Source organism: Manihot esculenta, chromosome 2 (genome assembly GCF_001659605.2).
Source record: "Manihot esculenta cultivar AM560-2 chromosome 2, M.esculenta_v8, whole genome shotgun sequence".
NCBI classification, from domain to species: Eukaryota; Viridiplantae; Streptophyta; class Magnoliopsida; order Malpighiales; family Euphorbiaceae; genus Manihot; species Manihot esculenta.
Window position 1 is genome coordinate 16417843 of NC_035162.2, and position 21745 is coordinate 16439587.

The 21745-nt window shown below is 31.4% G+C and overlaps 3 protein-coding genes across 6 annotated transcripts; all 3 read right to left on the bottom strand.

The window, feature by feature from the left end:
• Nucleotides 1-246: 246 nt before the first annotated feature.
• On the bottom strand, nucleotides 247-6657 carry LOC110608733 (transcription factor bHLH81). Of its 4 annotated transcripts, none has more exons than XR_002486934.2 (6): nucleotides 6062-6657; nucleotides 5674-5817; nucleotides 5508-5573; nucleotides 923-991; nucleotides 664-808; nucleotides 247-532 (listed from the first exon to the last, which is right to left on the bottom strand). XR_002486934.2 is itself a non-coding variant. In XM_021748017.2 (6 exons), exons 1-5 carry the CDS (start codon nucleotides 6521-6523, stop codon nucleotides 674-676), a joined length of 789 nt encoding a protein of 262 aa, XP_021603709.1. In that variant the 5' UTR covers nucleotides 6524-6657; the 3' UTR covers nucleotides 247-532; nucleotides 664-673. The 4 variants fall into 4 exon arrangements, 3 of the variants coding, with proteins under 3 accessions (XP_021603709.1, XP_021603708.1, XP_021603707.1); XM_021748017.2 differs by having other exon boundaries at nucleotides 664-721; XM_021748016.2 differs by having other exon boundaries at nucleotides 247-721.
• Nucleotides 6658-11330: 4673 nt separating this feature from the next.
• Nucleotides 11331-16000, bottom strand: LOC110602017 (protein NRT1/ PTR FAMILY 5.10). The gene is given in 6 exon segments (XM_043953806.1): nucleotides 11331-12236; nucleotides 12617-13186; nucleotides 13427-14239; nucleotides 14621-15162; nucleotides 15343-15560; nucleotides 15802-16000. Coding segments are annotated over 6 exon segments (3144 nt in total). The 3' UTR covers nucleotides 11331-11434.
• Nucleotides 16001-18734: 2734 nt separating this feature from the next.
• LOC110608513 lies at nucleotides 18735-19572 on the bottom strand. The gene has a single exon (XM_021747758.2). It carries the CDS (start codon nucleotides 19547-19549, stop codon nucleotides 18992-18994), a length of 558 nt encoding a protein of 185 aa, XP_021603450.1. The 5' UTR covers nucleotides 19550-19572; the 3' UTR covers nucleotides 18735-18991.
• Nucleotides 19573-21745: the final 2173 nt, after the last annotated feature.

Below are 21745 nucleotides of genomic sequence, written 5' to 3' on the forward strand. Positions count from 1 at the left end.
GGATGTTAGTGAGGCAAGGTTACTTTGAGAATAAATTTAAAAATTCAGTGGAGCAAATCTAAAATTTTAGTGGAGGCAAAATACTATTGAAGTAGTATTATCTTTTAAAGAAAAATATGGGGAAAATGGATACACAGACAATAATACTCACCTGAGAATACTCGATCTGTTGCCAGAAAACAACACATGCTGTGAAGAACAATCACCACAAATTGCAATTTTATGCTAGATAAAGTAAGAAAAACCTGTTTGAATCATTGGCCAAAGAATTTATTGATCAAATAGTTTCTTGATATGTTTTGTAGAGAGTTTAAGAAAATACAGATCTCTAGTGTATCATACAATATGGAGAACAGATATAAATGAATGTAGAGGCTTGATAAGTACTACCTTGAAAATATATTATAGTATACAATATATTTTACAACTACAACCATACCAAGTGAACTTCAGAGAGCAATTTTTCCAAGATGAAGCGGTAAGCCTTGATCATGGACTCCGTAGACATATAACCCTCATAACTGGCTTTCATCTACACGTCGCAGACGGGTGGTGACACGGAAAATGTGAAATAGTGTATATAACAAGATTGATTTTTCAAATAACTGCAGCAGAGAACTTCAAAAAATCTGATAATTACAGTAAACAGAGGGTAGCTGTTACCATGTTCCTGTTATTCTTTAGCAATGCACGTGCATTTCCTTTGATGTTCTGTGAGTTCCTGTCATGTTTCAAGTATTCCAACAATGGCAAGCTAATTCACTGAATCAATTACAAATGCTACAAATCCTACTTCACATACCAGTTTCTACAAAAGAAGGAAAAAAAAAAAAAGAAAATGGGCTATGTACTTGATTGTTAGGGAGTCACAAAAATAGATTTTGATTGCTTCACCAGTATTTTAGAAAAGAATAGGGAATACCTGAATTTGTCTTTGAAGAAACTTAACATACTCCACTGCCTCATCCAACATATCTGCAGTGTTTGTTTGCTGCAAGTAAAAAAATAAATACATAAAAAAACTGTCATATTCACTTAAGTCAAATCATGTTCAAATAAAGCAAAATGAATTTGGTGGTTTTGTTTTTGTGGGATTTCAAGATGGGAGTTCGCATTAAGATCCAAAGTTCCACAAATTGAAGATGAACCTTACTGCTGTTGCATCAATTCTTCATGGCCCCAAAACCAGCCTTTATCATAAGCAAAGTATAGTGGGGATATGGAAGAATTAAGAGGTGGTATTTCACATGCTAAAACCCCAACTCAATTTATTCATCTTGCTATATTCTCTCATCATTTACGTCCAGAAACTACAGAACATTCTAATCCAAAATCGTAATATGTGCAATCGTAAGTTCCCCACTGGCAGGAAAATTGCAAAATCAAAATCATGACTTGTGATTATGATATAGTACGTAGTAAAAACTCCAACTCAATATAATGAAAAACAGATTTTATTGCCAAAAAACAGAGAGGCTCAACCCTCATAAATTGGAGGAAGTAAGAAGCAAGAAATACAAACCAATGGAAGAGCCCCTAACCCCCCCGCCTCAACAAAAAGAGCCTAAAAGAATTAAAACTCCAACAGAAGGACCCTCAGAGGCCAAGTTCCTCGAAGTCAATGGTTTAAACACATGCCATCTCCTCCCTACTTGCTTTTGCACCATCTGTGGTTGTTGGAATAAAAGGCCATTACAATTACATATTCGTTGCACACTTGGCTCAGGCCCATTTGAATGAGTTTTTATTTTATTTTATTTTTTATTTTTGATGGTCTGGTAGTTGAATGCGCCTCCAGAAATTACGACACATACATAATTATTTAGAATTGATATGCATGTACTATTGGCTTGGTGGAGTGCATAAATGGTGATATTTGGCTTGATCACTTTGTTTTTTCTGTTTTGTTTTTGTGATAGTTATTCTTGAGAATGAATGTCTCTAATTTTTGGTGATATCAAATTCCAAGAATTTATTTTAGTAAAATTAGGATTTCATGTGCAATAAGATTCCATATAAGTTCATAAATATCAATCATTAAAATAAATTCAACACTAAATAGTATCCCATGCGAAATAGTGTTTTCAATCTTCTCCATTCCTTCAAAATTTCAACCCCCCATCCATACTTTTATACATAGTATAGGTAAAAGCTATATATACAGCTGAAATATTTTAATATTTTGATATAGATCCTTGCATAAGATATGATGACGTACACATTATCACCGGTTGAGTGGTAATTGGGTAGTAAAACTAATTTTGACAAGATTTTCGAGCTTATGGGCAGTGGTGGTTATATTTCATCAACTCCCTCTTGCTAGGTTCATGTCATACTAGCTATTGATGTAATAAGACAAAGGACTTGAAAATATAAAGGAAATAAAAGAGGAACAAGTTTAAAGCATGGCCAAGAAAAACAAGAAAAGATAGAGGAAAAAGGAGGTTCTGCAAAGTATAGAAACAAATTGATAGACTGTATAGTGCCATAAAATGTTGCAGTAGTGCAACTAGGGGACAAAATAGCAAGATGGAATGGAGATGCAGTTAATGGCAGCCTATGTTTATGAGGAAAACTTGGAAAGGAGAAAAAGTTTATTTGTTTTGTCTTTTAGTCAAGTGCATGAACAATGTTGATATGTTACTGCATCAATTTCATTTGGAAAAAAAAGTAAAAAAATGGATTTATTCACAATCGGAGGTGCTTCTGTCAAAAGGCATTAAGATGGCAGATAAACATAGACAAGAATGAACATCTCAGTTTTAACATTCTCATTTCTCTAATTATTATGAAATAAGCTCATAACCAATTCTAAGCAAAATGAAAAGATCTAATTTTCCACTCTAGTTCACCACACCACTGGCCGATAACTATCCCCTTGCACTTGAAAATTTATAGTGTCAAAAAGTTCCTCCAAAGATTTGCACTTGAAAATTTATAGTGTTAAAAACTTCCTCCAAAGATGTTCACGTTATCCACCAAATCCATAATAAACAGATTATATTTATCTATTATTTTTTTATCTCTATTATCTTATCTTATTTATTTATTATTAGATTCTATTATCTTATCTTAGGAGTTTCTTATCCAATAATTGCTTGTATTAGACTTCTATTTTGATTAGAAGTATTATGATTGTATGACTTCTATTTTGATTAGAAGTATTATGATTGTATGACTTCTATTTTGATTAGAAGTATTATGATCGTATGAACCCCACTATACAAGGGGTTTAATTTTATTTAATAAAACAAGCAAAAAGAATTACGAACAAATTTGAGATATAAGACTGTCATCAACGAGTATAAGGTGTTAAGCGCTCCCTCTTATGACTCTTTTTCTATCCATCGTCCCGTGACGCGATTCGCTACTTAGGACCATAATAACTTGGTATCAGATCGAGATTCAACAAACTTAAGCAAGAAACTGAAGCCCTTGCTTCGCAAAATGCAACTACAAAATGAGGCTAAATTGGTTCAGTTGAAAGTAAGGATGGAAGCTAGGATTGCTCAATTTGTGTCTCAAATACAAAATATGTTTCGCAATTGCAAAATTTTCTTGGTAATCACAGTGACAATTGCAACAAAGACTTGGATAGAGGTACAAATAGCAACAATAGTGTTGAGAATAAAACGATCAAATTGAATGTAGAACTAAAACTCGAACAAAAGCTGGGAAGATGATTGCCATGAATGTAGCACAAACATCTAGCTACAAGCAATAATTTGTGAAAAGTAATGAACGAAAGACAATTTTCTGATCCACCACACAATCTATAATGGTTCAAGGAGAAAAGAGTGATCATTGTTTGTCATGATTGTTGACATCAATATTGTTAAAGTGGCACCATGCTCAAGCCTCAACGACTTTGAAGGCAACAGGTGAGCAGCATGATTGAGGCACACCTAAGGTGCACTCCTCGGACCAACCTCAACTATTTACTAGTATTTCTTTTTTCATTAAAGAAAATTGAAAATATCATGCGTTCTCACCCAAACATATCCTAAGGAGGATTTTAGGACTTGACATTTCTTCCCCATCACCATTGGTTGTCTCCAAAAGGAAAATAGAATAACAAAAAGGAGATTAGAAGATCGAAATCTTTGCCTAAGTTTCAAAAATAAACCAGGTAACCTTTCTCTTTATTTTCTTCCATTCTTCTTGTGCTTCCCTCTCCCCACCCGCTTAGGTTTTTCTTGGTAAAAATTTTCCACCTCCTGCTCTCTCTTCCTCTCCTCCATCCACTTGGGTTGTTGAAACATGCTTTTCTTTTCATTGGTGTCTCAAGATGACCTTCTTGTATTTTCAAGAGCAAAGAGAGAATACATTTATATATTTATTCTGAGAAGGCCTTTAGCATCTGAAGTTTCATCCATCACATGCAAGGGGTTCTGGGTACACCATGCAGATTAGGTTCTAACAATGAAATATTTAGCATAGAATTTTATTTTATTTGAACTGCATAAAATTGCTACTTGAATGCATATTAGTATCTCTTGTTTTATTTTTTATGAATTTGTGAGTGATCAATTCTATTTATTTACTGGTAAGAATTTGAAATATTGGGTAGTTTATAAGTCAATAAGTAGCTTATTTATAGGGTATTTGGATTGCCAAAAAAATTGATGTATTTTTCTATGCTTATCAATGTTTTGTAGACCTGGGATTTTGATAACTTTAGTTAAATAGAGCTATATTTATGATTGATTTTAATATATATTTTTTTGGTGCCTCACCTCATTCAATGCATGCTTGCTCCTTGCACCTAGGGCCTAGGATTCCTTCACACCTTTAATAACTTTAGTTGACATATATATTACTAGAGCCATTCATAGCAGTGTAAAATTAATAATTATTCCTCATAATTACTAAGTCAAAATTACAAGGGAGAGAGCATTCCATAGAACTTTTCCTGCTGTCTCCATTGCTTCACATTATCAAAAGAAGTATATTGAAAAAAATTACTTGAGAAGAGGATATATCTCTTATGAATGTGAGCTTCTACAAATTGAAGACTATTTCTCAGTGTGAAATGAATCTTGTTAAAGGTGAATACTCTTGAGAATGTGAACAAATTTTTTGTTCAGTTCAATTTGGTTTGGGCATACAACTGTACACATATTACTATTCCATCCTAAAAATATGCAAGCTCATAGTTTAGAATTCTCACATACAATGACATATAAACCAAATCACAAGATTTTAAATTTATAGTAGTAAAAATATAGAACAATGAGTACACACATCTAAAATCTACAATATATATACTTCTAGTTGGCACATATCACACTATATGCATCTAAAACCACCTTATAAAATTTTTGGGCTTTAGCGATTGAAACAAGCACCAGAACAGTAAATTACTAAAGAAGTATAACTTTCCAAGTGCAAATCCCTTGAACTAGTGAAATTTTTTTTCCTAGTAAAAATCTGTTTGCACCCATCAATATCTTTTCTTATGATATGCACTTATCATCCAAGAATGTTTGTAAGGATAAATAAGTTACCTTATCCATGTTCGGAACCAGCTCCTGAAGCTTCCTTATTCTGTCACTGATTCGAGTTCTTCGAACCTAAATCCAAAAACAAAAAAAGTTCATTAAAGCTTTATCAAACACTTTAGCTATATACTAATAGAATAAAACTGTAGCAAATACATATTATTCAGTTTACCCTCTCTGCAATACTCCGAGGATGTGTAGCACAGCCTCGCTTTGCACGAACCCTACAAGGCACTGAATCCTCCAAAAGCTTATCCATCTCCATCTCTATCAAGCTAGAAGCCCTGCTAGGAACCTCTCCACTTTGCTCTCCTTTCTGAAGAACCAGAAATTGAAATGACCAGAAATGGGAAACAAACAAATACCAATATGGAATAAAAATCAGCTAAACATTCACAAATTGTTGGAAAAAAATTATGTTATACTACTCTATCTCAAAACGAAAATTAATAAGCAAACGCAATACCATCTCTTCAAGAATCCTGATAAAAGTTCACAAGATAGTAGATGAAAGAGAGCGCAAAGACCCAGAGAAGCATTGGAAATTGATAAGCACTCACCAACAGGGACGGATATCTACCAGAAGGGTGATGCAACTCCACCTCTCTAGCCCTTTTACCGGAGGGAGAAACATCCATATTCGGCGACATATAGTCGTAATTGGACGGAATTCCAAAGCTAGAAAAGTACCCATCACTCCCAAGGCCAGAGTTACCAAGAAAATCAGCAGGAGAGCTGTTTTGCCTCTTAAAACCAGTGGGTTCAAACAAATTACCCGGCTCAACCGAAATCGAAGAAGAAGCAAAAGGCACAGAATTTCTAGTTGAAGGAGTATTAGAAGCGAGTAACTGAGTCAAAGTCTGGTTAGGCTTCAATAGGTCTTCCTCTTCTTCGTCTTCAAGAAGTGCTTCTAACCAAGTGGCTGGAGCTGAACGAAAGCGGGCAAGCCCACCTCGATTCAGTTCACCACCGCCACCGTCTCCGCCGCTAGAGTTGCCGCTACCGGAAGGTGTCGGTTGCATCTGCTTCAGAGCGAAACAGTTGAGGAACACACAACTGAGCAGTTCGTTTAAAGCAAAGATATAGAAAATTTTTCCTTTTCTGTGTGTTTTCTCTTTGGCAAGAACGGTACAGACTAGATACTTCTTTTTTACTTTTTTTCTTCATTTTATACACAGACAGACTGCAAGACCTGTGTACCTACACCCATCTGATTCTCATACGTAGACCGTCGATGAAAACAAGATAATCACATGATTAAAATAAAGGGTGATTAATAGAGGATAAGGTACGCATTAAGAGGAAAGAGAAAAAGTAGTTGTGGCCCGTGTAAGGCAGAGAGAAAGCCGCAACGTCATCGTTTTCTGGATTTGATGTATGTGGAGTATTGACGGTTAAAAACACCAAGGGACAGTTGGAGAGGGTGATGAGAGCGTGGGAGCACAGACCAATGAGGAGAAAGCAGAGCAAGATGAAGCGCGTGAGACAAGAGCGCGTGGAAAGAGGGAAAGGTAAGTATTATGTAGATAGGCGTGTAAGGGTTGCTTTATGTGGCAAATTTAAGGAGAGAGAGGTGACCACACAAATGCACTTATAAAGAAAAAGGTTAGGGTAAAGGGCAAGACTGAGACGTCGACAACTGGACTTTATTATTATTTTTATTTATTTCTTAAGTGTACATAATATAAGTTGGACAATTTTTCTTTTTTAAAAAAATGAGGCATCAAAATTTCAACTATCCCATTAATTTATATTCTCACCCACAAATTTATTAAGAAAAATAAAATGGTGACTTCTAAATGTTAATAAAAAATCTATTATTTAATTCTCATCATATAAAAAATTTATTAATTTATCTCTTAATTTTTTTAAAAATTTATTAATAATTTAATATATTATTTAAATTAATAAATTAATTATTGAATTTGTATATACTAAATAATTAAATAGTAATTTTTCAATTTTAAAAGTCCTAATAACTGCTAAAAAAATAAGGGACTTATAGTTTAAGAGAGTAAACCAATTGAAAAGGGGTTTTCGAATTAGAGATTACTATTTGTCATTTTTGTTCTTTCATTTGGGTTTTATTAGCTTATTGTTTTGGTTTCCTTAGTGAATTTTGTTTATTTCCCTCTGCCTTTAAGTAAAGGAGAAGTAGTTTTGTTTTAGTTTTGGTCATTATCGTTTGTCACACTCAACCCTCTCCATGCCTGCGTAGTTGTGTTCTTTGTGTTTCTATTTTTTCTTTTTTCTTGATTTTCTTTTGCAAATTTTTGATGTTCTTGTAGAAATTTCTGTTGAGCCTCTTTGAGGGTGTGCTGTGACTTCTAAGAAGTATCTTCCTGATGTTCTTGTAAAAATTTCTGTAGAGCCTTTTTGAGAGTGTGCTGTGACTTCTAGAAGTATCTCTATTGTGTAATGTTAATATTTTGGGATCACACTGCTCTGTTTAAAAATTTATATTTTCTTTAAATCATTAATAGTAGGGGTGCAAACGAACCGAGCCGAGCCGAGCTTTGAAGAGCTCAAGTTTGATTCGTTAAAATTTTTTCGAGCTCGAGCCGAATTCGAGTTTTACTCATATCGAACTCGAGCCGAGTATTAAGAAGTTCAAACTTGACTCGTTTAGCAAACGAACTTAGACTAGTCGAGCTTTTATCGAGTTGAGTCGAGCTTTTATCGAGCTTAGTCGAGTTTTTATCGAGCTGAGTCTCAAATAGTTCACGAGTAATTTAATTTATTTACATGTATAATGAGTTTTAGTTTAAAACCAATAAGTTTAAAACTAAAATAATTTTAGTTAAATAAATATATCTACAAATTAGCATGTAAACTTATAAAGATGAGTTTTTAAATTTTAATGATATAAATATATGCAAGTTTAAGAGTGTAACTAAACTATATAGAGCTGAATTTTAAAAAATTCAGATTTAGCTCATGAAAGTATGTGTAGAGGTTGAATTTATTTCTTTTACAATAGTAATTTCAGTTTACTTAACGAGCCTATTCGCGAGCTTGCTCATGAACTCAGAAATGAGCCGAGCTCACGAGCCTTAACGAGCCGAATACTATGGAGCTCAAATTTGACTCGTTTACCAAACGAGCCTAAAAATTAAGCTCGAGCTTGGCTCGTTTAGAAATCGAGTCGAGCTTTTATCGAATCGAACCTCGAATAGCTCACGAACGGTTTGGTTCATTTACACCCCTAATTAATAGACCAGATTTTTGCCATGCTCGACCCTTTTATTAAATAATTAATAAGTTGATTGAAACTCTGCCACGCTGGATATTTCTATTAGGCAATTAATAAGTTGAAACTTTATTATATATATTTTTTGTTATGTGTAATTATATTTTTCTGTATTATAAGTCTTCTGTAATTTACACTTTTTTTTTTGCTTGTACGTCTCTCCATCACTATTTTCATGATATTTTGTGGCATTGCTGCGAAAGTGGTCAGCCGATTATCACTGTCGGTGTCATTTGCTTTGTTTTTGCATTGCTTCATTTTTTGTGCATAACTCACTGTGGCTTTCGGTGTTTCCATAATTGCATCAGTTGGCTTGGATTTGGGTTATTGATTTTTTGAGTTAGTTTGATTTTAGTTTGGCTTGGTTGGTTTCCTAAATAGTCTTATGGTTGTCTATATTCTCTCTTATATATTTGCCCTTTAACAATGTGAAATACTTTGCTTCAAAAAAAAAAAAAACAATGTGAAATACAAAATAATTTAAATAAAAAAGAATATTCAAAAAGTAACATACGATTTGAAGTTTTTTAATGATTAATCAATATTAATTTTAATATAATTAATGGGGATTGAATTCAAATTTAAAAATTTTGCAGCCCTAAATATAAAAATTAAACGATAGTCATAATACTAAGATAATGAACATTAGAGGCATGTAAATAGTCTATTGAAAAAATCATAAAAAATAAAATATAAAAGTTTAATTAAATAAAATTTTTAATAAAATCGATTCAATTCAATTTGATTAATTTTTATTTAAAAAATAAAAAATAAAATCATCTTTTAAATTAGCATTAAAAAATATATAAATTAAATTAACCTAAAAATATAATCATAAAGCAAATTAAATAATACTTTATTTGATTAAATGTATTATTAAAGATGAATATTCGATCAGCTCGATCTAAAATTAAATTGAATTAAATAAATTAAAAAATTAAAATTTAAGTATTTATATTTTCTAAAATTTGTAAGTTTTATAAATACATTATCCCAACCAAACAAAGTCTAACAATAAAAAAATAAAAATAAAAAAGCCACTACATGCAACATGTTGAACATTCAAGAATCACCAAAATAATAAAATTAAGACGAGATAAAATCATCAAAATGCATGTATCAATGTCAATAACTCCAATTTAATTGAAAATTTTGTTTAGATAAAAATATTATTATTTAGTGATTGAAATAATCGTATTATGAAAAATTATTTTTTAAAATATTTAATTAATTATTATTAAAATAACTAATAACTGGTAAAATAATTAATATTCTCGAATGGAGCTAAAAACAAAAATAAGAAAACGTAAAAATAAGAAATTTTATAGTTGGATGTACCAATAGTATATGATAATTTTTTAATATTTAAAAAGAAAAAAAGAAAAAATGCAATTGTTTGTTTTAAATATATTAAATTATAAGTTTTAATTAAAATTAAATTAATTTGTTTTTGTTAATAATTCGGTCTATTGGCATTAAAAAGCAAAAAAAAAATTGTGTATTTTTATCAATTAATCCAATTCCTTAATTGTGGTATTATAATTCATAGTTTTAAAATTTCTTATGATTTTATGCAAATTTGAAATTTAATTAATTTTAATGATTATAAACTAATTTTCATAAATTTGACCAAATAACTATTAAAAGGGAGGGACACATTTAATATCATTTTACATACCCTAACTTAAACACTGCGTTTTATTAAATATCATTTATTTTGGTTTTTATGATACTTTTTGGCATAATATTAAATAAATTGATTTTTCAAAATTAAATCAAATTCAACATGATTTTTATTTTCTTTTTATAGTAAAAACCTCAATTTTAATTCAACTTATTGCAATTGATTATTCTAATTTAAATGAAATTTCATTCACCTCCAATTGTGATCACCAATTTAGTGTTTCTAATGTAATATTGCACATTATATATTAAATCTCCAGAAGCTAGTTTATTTCTTTTATATATTCCTAGAGCTCTTATCCTATATTAAATCACATTGGTTGCGGACGTAACTCTTATATGGGTTATAGTATTTCTTTTGAGTTAATTTTTTGGGTGAATTAGATCTGATCTAAATTTAATAGGATATTAAAACCTCCCATCCGATAATGGACCTCCTATAAATATGTCACGCATCTTGGTGTGTTAAATCTCATATCAGTTATGAAAATGAGTAATATGTCCCTTACATGAGCTATAGTCACTCCTCCCTTGAGTTAATTTTCGAGTTAAGTTAGATCTCAATCAAATTTAACAATAATTTCACAAGAATTCAATTTAATCTATTTTTTTTTATCAAATTTTTTATTTTCTTATTTGAAATAAAAAATTTTATAAGAATTTAATTCTTTTATAGTAATTTTTCTGTTTGAAACAGATTTTTTTAAAAAAATTTTGTAAGAATTCATTTAAATTTTTTTTATAAAATAAATCATATACAAAATGAAGGGATTTGAAATGAAAGAATTCATTTCTTTTCATTTTTTATTTTTAAAGAAAATAAAAGTATATATATTTTGTTTGAATCCTTTCAGAAGAGTATGTAAATTAGGCACTAGAATCAACGACAGCATATGAAGACTTTAATTGAAGCAATCCAATTGAGTTTTCATCAAATGGCTTCATGGTAGTTTTCAATAACAGTGGTAAACTTGTAAGAACACATCTACTTTCTAGTTTGCTATCTATAAATGTATGATCTAGCAAAATTCAAGTACAAGATAAATCCTGCTGCACTAATTGCAGCAAGTAGCCAATAGAAATAATCAAGATGTGCCCTATTGAGATTGTTACAAAACCAGCTCTCTTTCCCATCTCCATCTGTTGCTTTGTCAATAACAGAAACAAGAAAGCTGCTTAGAAAGCTCCCAACACCAATCCCACTAAGGTACAATGAGAGACCCATACTTCTCAAATCCTTTGGAACTTGATCATAGAAAAATTCTTGAAGTCCAATTAAGATGAACACATCAGCAACACCAAATAGCAAGTACTGAGGAACCAACCACCAAAATCTCATTGGTATTGTTGCATTTGGCAGATCAACCATCCCATATTCTCTAGCAGTTTCAAGCCTTTTCTTCTCAACTGTAGCTGCAACTACCATAGAAAGAGCAGATACAAACATTCCAATTCCTATTCGTTGAAGCTTTGAAATGCCAGAGGAATTCCCAGTTAATGATCTGGCTAGAGGGACAAAAATGCGATCATAGATTGGAGTGAAGAGAACAATGGCAAAGGGTATAACAATTTGAAGTGAAGCTGCAGGAATTTGAAATCCTGGGAAAATTGTTCTGTCCATTGTAACTCCTTGCTTTGTGAATAAAGTTGAGCCTTGTGCATACACAATTGCATAACTCAAGCTTGTAGCCCATATTGGAATAAGTCTCAACAATCCCTTGGCTTCTTCCACATCCCTCACATTGCACACCTCTTCATCGTCCATTAGACCATTTGATTCTAGCAGTGCTTTGTTGAGTAACCTTCCATAATAATATAGAAATTTAAAGTTAAAAACAATTTTTCATCTATAAAAAGTAAAAGAAGAGTTGTTTTACTGTATGTTTGGACAGAGTCTATGAAAGATAAGGTATCAAAACTTTCTAGCTAAGTTGATGGGTATAAAAGTTGGGGGTTTAGAGGATTTAGAGCTTGCGAAAACATTAACTCAAACAAGATAACTGAATATTTGTTACTTAGAAAACCCGTATCTTATCTAAAAACTTCCTTAGAAACTTAAAAAGAATTCCTCTTATCAGTAAGTTTTAACTTTTAGTGATATTGCAGTTGTCTTTAAGAATATAAGTTGACGTCCCAATTAGAGCTAAAACTGAACAGAAAGATTTCCACTATAGTATCTTACTTGAATTGCTCAGAACTTTGATCACACGAGTAAACTTCGTCCTTTCTAGCCATGCCTGTAACATTACTTCTCCAATACCTTACTTCTCTAAAAATTACTCTACCAATTCTTATAAATGGATTTATCTCACTTCCCTTAATGCTGTATCTGTAAGTTTTACTTCCAAGCAAGAAAACAACTAGTGCAGCTAACATCACAATGCAGGGGATTCCAAATCCAAGAACCCAATTAATGTTTTCTTGGATGTAAATCACAACTACAAGTGATATCAAAATGCCCAAAGATAAGCAACAAGTCCACCAATTGAAAAATGAGCTCTTTTCTATACTCTCCTTTGGATCTTGCCCATCAAATTGATCAGCTCCAAAAGCCTGAACACAAGGTTTATGGCCACCTTGCCCAACAGCTACCAGATATAGAGAAAAGTAGAACAAGATTACTTGAAACCAAGGAGGAGAATATAGTGTTCCATTTTTGGTGTTCTCAAAATCAGAAATGTCAATAGAAATTAGGGCTGCTGATATAGTCAACAAGCCTAGTCCCTGCCAGGCAATTTCAATCCAACATGAAGATTAATCACAGGATCATTTGGCTTGATGTCAAATGTGAAAATGCGTGATGAATTAGAAATTAATCCAAAGAAAGCAACAATTTCTTTTGATAATTCTTTCAGAAGAATTTATGTAAATTAGGCATTAGAATCAACGACAGCATATGAAGACTTTAATTGAAGCAATCCAATTGGGTTTTCATCAAATGGCTTCATGGTAGTTTTCAATAACAGTAGTAAACTTGTAAGAACACATCTACTTTCTAGTTTGCTATCTATAAATGTATGATCTAGCAAAATTCAAGTACAAGATGAATCCTGCTGTACTAATTGCAGCAAGTAGCCAATAGAAATAATCAAGATGTGCCCTATTGAGATTGTTACAAAACCAGCTCTCTTTCCCATCTCCATCTGTTGCTTTGTCAATAACAGAAACAAGAAAGCTGCTTAGAAAGCTCCCAACACCAATCCCACTAAGGTACAATGAGAGACCCATACTTCTCAAATCCTTTGGAACTTGATCATAGAAAAATTCTTGAAGTCCAATTAAGATGAACACATCAGCAACACCAAATAGCAAGTACTGAGGAACCAACCACCAAAATCTCATTGGTATTGTTGCATTTGGCAGATCAACCATCCCATATTCTCTAGCAGTTTCAAGCCTTTTCTTCTCAACTGTAGCTGCAACTACCATAGAAAGGGCAGATACAAACATTCCAATTCCTATTCGTTGAAGCTTTGAAATGCCAGAGGAATTCCCAGTTAATGATCTGGCTAGAGGGACAAAAATGCGATCATAGATTGGAGTGAAGAGAACAATGGCAAAGGGTATAACAATTTGAAGTGAAGCTGAAGGAATTTGAAATCCTGGGAAAATTGTTCTGTCCATTGTAACTCCTTGCTTTGTGAATAAAGTTGAGCCTTGTGCATACACAATTGCATAACTCAAGCTTGTAGCCCATATTGGAATAAGCCTCACCAATCCCTTGGCTTCTTCCACATCCCTCACATTGCACACCTCTTCATCGTCCATTAAACCATTTGGTTCTAGCAGTGCTTTGTTGAGTAACCTTCCATAATAATATAGAAATTTAAAGTTACAAAACAATTTTTCATCTATAAAAAGTAAAAGAAGAGTTGTTTTACTGTATGTTTGGACAGAGTCTATGAAAGATAAGGTATCAAAACTTTCTAGCTAATTTGATGGGTAGAAAAGTTGGGCGTTTAGAGGATTTAGAGCTTGCGAAAACATTAACTCAAACAAGATAACTGAATATTTGTTACTTAGAAAACCCGTATCTTATCTAAAAACTTCCTTAGAAACTTAAAAAGAATTCCTCTTATCAATAAGTTTTAACTTTTAGTGATATTGCAGTTGTCTTTAAGAATATAAGTTGAAGTCCCAATTAGAGCTAAAACTGAACAGAAAGATTTCCACTATAGTATCTTACTTGAATTGCTCAGAACTTTGATCACACGAGTAAACTTCGTCCTTTCTAGCCATGCCTGTAGCATTACTTCTCCAATACCTAACTTCTCTAAAAATTACTCTACCAATTCGTATAAATGGATTAATCTCACTTCCCTTAATGCTGTATCTGTAAGTTTTACTTCCAAGCAAGAAAACAACTAGTGCAGCTAACATCACAATGCAGGGGATTCCAAATCCAAGAACCCAATTAATGTTTTCTTGGATGTAAATCACAACTACAAGTGATATCAAAATGCCCAAAGATAAGCAACAAGTCCACCAATTGAAAAATGAGCTCTTTTCTATACTCTCCTTTGGATCTTGCCCATCAAATTGATCAGCTCCAAAAGCCTGAACACAAGGTTTATGGCCACCTTGCCCAACAGCTACCAGATATAGAGAAAAGTAGAACAAGATTACTTGAAACCAAGGAGGAGAATATAGTGTTCCATTTTTGGTGTTCTCAAAATCAGAAATGTCAATAGAAATTAGGGCTGCTGATATAGTCAACAAGCCTAGTCCCTGCCAGGCAATTTCAATCCAACATGAAGATTATTAATCACAGGATCATTTAGCTTGATGTCAAATGTGAAAATGTGTGATGAATTAGAAATTAATCCAAAGAAGGCAACAATTTCTTTTGATAATTCTCATCAGATCATCGGTTCTTTCTTTAATTAGAAAAGAAAAGATTACACTAACCAAGACGTAGATGAGAGATGCAGCAATAATAGTACGGTAACGGCCAAGAAAAGAATCCGCCACAAACGCTCCCAAAAGCGGCAGAAGCGTAGCGGTGCCGGACCAAGTGTTCACATTCTCAGCTGCAGTGGCGGTGGACTGTCCAAGAGAACCCGTTAGGTAAGTTATTAGGTTGGAAGATATCCCATAATACGCAAATCTCTCCGCCATCTCCACAGCTGCACAAAGATGAACGTCAATTTTGAAATAAAAAATTTTACAAAAATTCAATTCAATCTAATTTTATTTTTATAAAATTTTTATTTAAAATAAAAAAAGTTAAAATATTTTAATTTGTAATAATTTATTTAAAATTTTTTTATATAAAATTATTTATGACAAATGAGGGATAATAATTTGAGCCAATGTACATAATTATTGATTCTGATATTATTAGTTGAAAGAAAAATATTAGCTTACCTATGATGAAAGAAGCTGATCTCCAACGGCCGGAGCTTGATCGGAGGACTGGTCGACCTTTGAAGTCAACGGATCCATCGACTGTGTCTTCCATTAAATGAGTAGTGGTGTTAGAGATTGGCCATTTTGGGTTCAAAAAGTAAGGACAAGTACTTGTGGTGAATATGGCGCAATTGTTTATGTTTATTTTGTGGGTCATTTTATGTCGTTTTCCGTAAGATATTAAGAAAGATATTGCATGATATTATTATTGTTTTTATTATTTTTTAAATAATCTTCAACTAAATTTTTTTTTAACACGCAATGTTTTTTTTTAATCATTAAAAGGTTAAATGGGTAAATAAGAAGAGATATAAGCCTAAAAATAGAATATTCATGCCCACATCCTAGTAGAAAATCTAGCTTAAATCTATAGGGCATGCAATCCAACTAAAATAATTTTGTTTGGATATCAAAGTATTATTTCATTATTAAGATGCAATTCACCACCTTTGTTTCACATTCAGGTATGAGAATAAACAGAATAAAATCTAGACGACAAAAGAGAAAAAATCAAATAAAATTCAACTATAATCAACACAAACAATCATGATTAACTCTTTATCGCCGGCTAACAGCCTAAAATCATGATAAAAATAAGCATGAATCTCTAACAGAATGATCATCACATCAAGAAAGAAGACACAACAGAGCTCTTTGGGAGTGTTATTCGTTATCAATGTCAACAAATTAAATCCCTCCTTCGAGCATATGATCTAACTAATAAAACTCAAACAATATTATACCATAAGCAACAAACCTACAATCACAAAACATAACGATCATAAACCATACAACGGAAAAGAGATTCGGAGGCTGAAGCCTCCCAAGATGCCTCACCAAGCAGGCAAGGCACCTCCTAACTTAGAGAACTAAATACTCTAAAGATCTGACCTCAACCTCCATCAGAAGCAACAAACCAAATCTCACAACATATGTAATCCCACCAATAATCTTCTCCTTGGGAGGACAGAATTTTTGAGTTTGGAAGGTCACTACTAGGCAATAATGGAGGATCTCTCTCTCCCTCTCTCAATCTTTAGAAAGAGGCCTTTTCTTTTCTCTTTGTGTCTTTCTTTTTCTAAGGCTAATTCTCTTTTTCACTATTGATTTCACAGCTACCCTCTATCATATTTGAGTAGGGGATTTTACTTTTCCAATCAGAGTGAGATTTCTCTTCTTGCCTTTTTCTATTTTAAGTACAAATATTTTATTTTATTTTGTAATTTGTGCACGCTAAGCTTCATGATGGAGACATTTGAGAGATTGAATTGTTGTGTTTTGCCTCAGGTTGATATGGCAAATCTACTGCTACACTTCATTTGTATTTTAATAATAGCTTTTTTTTAAAAAAAAATTATTATTTAATTTTTATATTAGCTAAAAATTTATTAATTAATTTTTCAGTTTTAACAAATACAATATTATAACATTGTTAATTTTTAATTAATTTTATTTATTAAATATTTTTGCTGTTTAATTTTTATAATTTAAAAAAACTCATTAGTTAACTTTTTAATTTATATAATATTTAGACATTAAAATTAATAAAGTTACTAATTAATAATTTTTTAAAATATAAAGTATACTTTAATATATTTTTTAAATTTTAAAAATTAATTAATGAAATCTTTTATACAATTGAGACCCAATAATAATTTTTTCATTTTTTTTAGAGCTTTATAGAGTAGCTTTTGTTTTTCCTTGTATGGCATACTGCATTTTTTTGACGTTGAACGCCTTTGAAAGCTGAGAGTTATGTCATACATATGCGGATAAGTAATATTTGATTTAAATTAAAATAATTGATTAAGTTGAATTAATTTAAAAATTTAATTTGATTTTATATTATTTTGATTCAATTTGATTTGATTTTAATAAAAAATTAATAAAATTAAACCATTAATTAGCAGTATCACGTTATTTTAATAATATGAGAAGATCATATTCTAACTAAAATTGAAACACTTTAATTAAATTTTATAATATTAAAAATAAAATGTAAAAAAAATTATTAACAAAAATCCAACTGACCCAATCGAAATGAATCGATTCGATTTAAATCGATTCAATTCAAATTGATTTTTTCTCTAATTTAATTTAAATCGATTCAATTTAAAATGATTTTTTTTCAAATTCAATTTATTTGTTCTCTGTATGGTCAGGTAGAAGCAGGATATGAAAAGTTATAGTTATATTTTAACACAAATATATTTTTAAATTAATAATATTAATCATTTTTATAAAACAATAGAAAAACTCACCTATGGCCCCAAAACAAATTGAGCGGGAAGAAGAGTAAAGAAGAGAAGGGAAAAGAAACGGAAAGATTTTTTTCGTTAAGGAGTATTTTTTTTATGTATAAATTCACCCAGTCCTTTATATTTTTATATTTTAAATAAATCTCGTATGCAAATAAAATTAAATAAAAATTTTAATTTCAAATAAATATAAATTCATATGTTAATTTACTACAATGATTGAAAGACTTCCCACAAATATAAGAAAAAATTTCAATTTAATCTGATATGGAAAATTTTTTGATAAATTAGAAAATTTTAAAATTTAAAAATATTTTTTTTTATTTTTTAAAATCGAAAAGTGTAGATAAATTTTCTCATCCATCTTTAATATAAACGATAAAAACGTAGCTGAAAAGGAGGGGAAAGTGGGAAAATGGAGCTGTACAGAATCTATGCTCGGAAAATTTTTAGCCTTCATTTGCGGTGATCTTCTTTACATGACAATTTTTTTTTCCTTTTAAATCAGATCTTTTTCGAGTCTTCTAAAAGTTTCATATTGAAGTCATCCACAGCTTCTAATTCTGCATACAAAATCTCCCAGTTTTGCTGGGATTTCAAATTGGAAACAAATCTGAACAAGAACAAAACCCATTTGCAGATCAAACATTCTCAGATTGAGATCATCAGCTCCAAAACTTCCAATTCCAATCAGATTCTAAATACACAGTGATGAAATAAAGAAAATTGTTAAAATGAAAAATTTTCCCAGAAATTCAAACTTCGTTACAAATCCTAGATCAACAGAAACCCTCAATCAAAGTGTCATTTACACAGATTCAAAAACCCAAAAGCCAAGAAAATAAAAAGAAAAGAAAAATTAAGTTAAACAAATTAAAAATCAGTAGAAATTAACCCAAGAGAGGAGTGTTGAAATCTTGATTTAGAACAGTAACTTCCTCTTCTTGACTATCGAATTCATCACCACACTCATAAACAGATCCAACAAGCCTTAACTGATCTTCCAAATACCTCTGCAAAAGTCCAACTTCCTTTTCCTCATCCACAGACCGATCGCAATCGCAGAATCCCTCTTCACATCGCCGCAACCGCTCCTCGTCATCTCCGTCCTTTTTCCTCCGGCCGCGACGGCAAGTGCGGATACAGAGCTCAACAGCGCACAGAAGAGGGAAAGAAGCGCAGAGTAAAGGGAGAAGAATAGGGGAACAGAGGATGAGAAAGAGACAGCGGCTCCAGCGAGTGCGGAGCCAGGAAGTGGCAGTCAGCATGATCCGGAAGAACGGCGAGAACATGGAGGACGGCGGAGGAGAAGTGGTGGTGGGATTGAAGCGAGATTCATGGCCGATGATGTGAGGGTTAGGGGGTACAAGTGGTGGAGATGGAGTGGGTTTGGGGTTTGAAGAAGAAGCGTTGGCATGTGAGCGGGGATTTTTATACATGAGGGGCATGTGATTGATGACAGGCAGATGTGTTGTTGATTTTGATTTGATTTTCTGTTATTTAAGTGTTTATAGAATTTTATTTCTTAATTTAAAATTTCATTTTAATGCTTTTAATTTAGTTTCTACTCTTTAATATTAATATCCAACTTGTTGCTTTGCTCATTTTTATAATGCAGGTTATTTGCTCTCTATTTCTTCTTTACATTAATGTTGCTTAACTACTCCAAGTATATATTAAATTAATAAAAAATAATAATTCTATTAATTATTAGACCCATTATGTCAACTCACAAAAATGAATACACTTAGGAAATTTTTTTCAATTTTTCAAAATAAATTGAGAGAGAGGATAAATAGTCAATAAAAGTCTTAAGGTATGCGATAGTATCTTTTTATTTAACAATGTATAACTTTATTATTTTTATTGATAGTATATTTTTTTTTGTTGAGATTTAAATGTGTTTAGTGTATTTTGATTCTATAGTTTTGAATCTTTATGGATAATGGAATCAATTATTTTCTTTTAGTGTTAGCGACTAATGTGGCAAAACGGCTCCTCCACAGCTGTTGTGACACTAGTCTCTCCCTTTTTATCGGCACGATCAAGCTAATGAGGCCTAGTGGAGATTGCATCATCGATTTTTTTTTGTATAATCTTTCCGTTCGATTTTCCTCTAACAATTTCAGCTTTTACTTTTCTATTGTGGTTAGTTGAGCTTTTAGAGTAGGTAATTCTTTTTTCCCTTTTGCTTTTCTGTTTAGGCCAAAAATCTTGCTATATATAGAGTTTCTTCCGATCGGTAGTAGTGGTGGATGTTAGTATTGGTGGTGGTGAAGAGCTATTTGTGTTTGCTACAATAAGTATTGGTGGTGGTGAAGAACTCTTTGTGTTTTCTACAACAAATATTAGAGTTGTTGATATTTTGTCATTTAAATTTAGTGGGTTGAATTTTTGTTATTTGATTTAGACTATTTTGATAAAGTTTATTGATATTTTGTCATTTAAATTTAGTGGGTTGAATTTTTGTTATTTGGTTTAGACTATTTTGATAAAATTTGTTGATATTTTATTATTTAAATTTAATGGAGTTGAATTTTTGTTATTTTGTTTAGACTATTTTGATAAAGTTTGCATTCTTAGCTCATTTGAGCATTGCTCAAATGCTAAACTATTTGCATTATTTAAAAAAATTGATGCAATCTCTATTAAATTATTAATAATAAACTTTATGAATTGTGTCAAAAAAAATAATGAATATGTGCAAAAACTAATAACATATCAACCAAATATATTTGAAATATGTTAAGATATTAAGGTTGGGGAAAATTTTTTTCTTTAGAAAAGGGTTGAGGATGTGTGGATTTAAACTTGGGTCTCAGATAATTTTTTATGTATTTAGCCAATAAATTTAGATAAATTAAGCATATTCAGTGATAGATTTACAGAAAGGTAGTGAAGGCTATTAAAATTTTAATTTTTTAAATTATATTATTTATTATATATTATTCGTACCAACATTAATATTTTATTTTTATGTTATTAATATATAAATAATTTATTATATACAACTCAATACCTAAGAAAAAAAATTAAAAAAGTAAAAAAATGTTAAAGGATTCTCGTATTTCATTTTCTTTCGAGGAAAAATATGGCTTTTAAATATTATTAAAACTACTTTTTATTCTAAGGGAGTACCTTATTCGTCCTCTTTTTCTTCTTCTTCCTTTTTTTTTTTTTTTTGACTTTTATTTTGCTCATTTATGAGGCGCGAGGCACCTTTGTGTGCATTTGATAATGCTAGATGGATGTAAGTTAAATATGAATTTATTTTTAATAAAAGAGAGTATAAGGGTTAAAGAGGACTCCCCGTTTATCACTTTAAATTTAATGACGATATGTAAGATAGTAAATAAAACTAAGGCTATGGTAAATGAGGCTTAGAATATCCTACTCGTGATTCTATTGGCGTTGTTCTAATAAGTGAGTAGCATATACTTTGTTAGAATAAGGGAACAATGATGGAGCGAGGAGATAAGTTTCAATAGATGGTCATATATCTTCTATCCTTTAGACAGTTAGGTCATCATCCTACTCAGATAAATAAAGAGTAATATGGATAAGTGTGAAGTTTCTTAAAGTAGTATACATATATACAATTAGGTGCAAGTCTAAATAAAGGGTCATTTTTATCAACAGTCCCT

Bases quoted from the DNA above. Each gene is read 5' to 3' on its own strand.
- LOC110608733 (XM_021748015.2), bottom strand. From the start codon at position 6,523: ATGCAACCGACACCTTCCGGTAGCGGCAACTCTAGCGGCGGAGACGGT. The intron at 992-5,507 runs GTAACTTATTTA...TTTTACTTGCAG, and splicing joins TGGTTCCGAACATGGATAAG to CAAACAAACACTGCAGATAT. The intron at 809-922 runs GTATTCCCTATT...CTTCTTTTGTAG, and splicing joins TTCTTCAAAGACAAATTCAG to AAACTGGTATGTGAAGTAGG.
- LOC110608513 (XM_021747758.2), bottom strand. From the start codon at position 19,549: ATGCCCCTCATGTATAAAAATCCCCGCTCACATGCCAACGCTTCTTCT.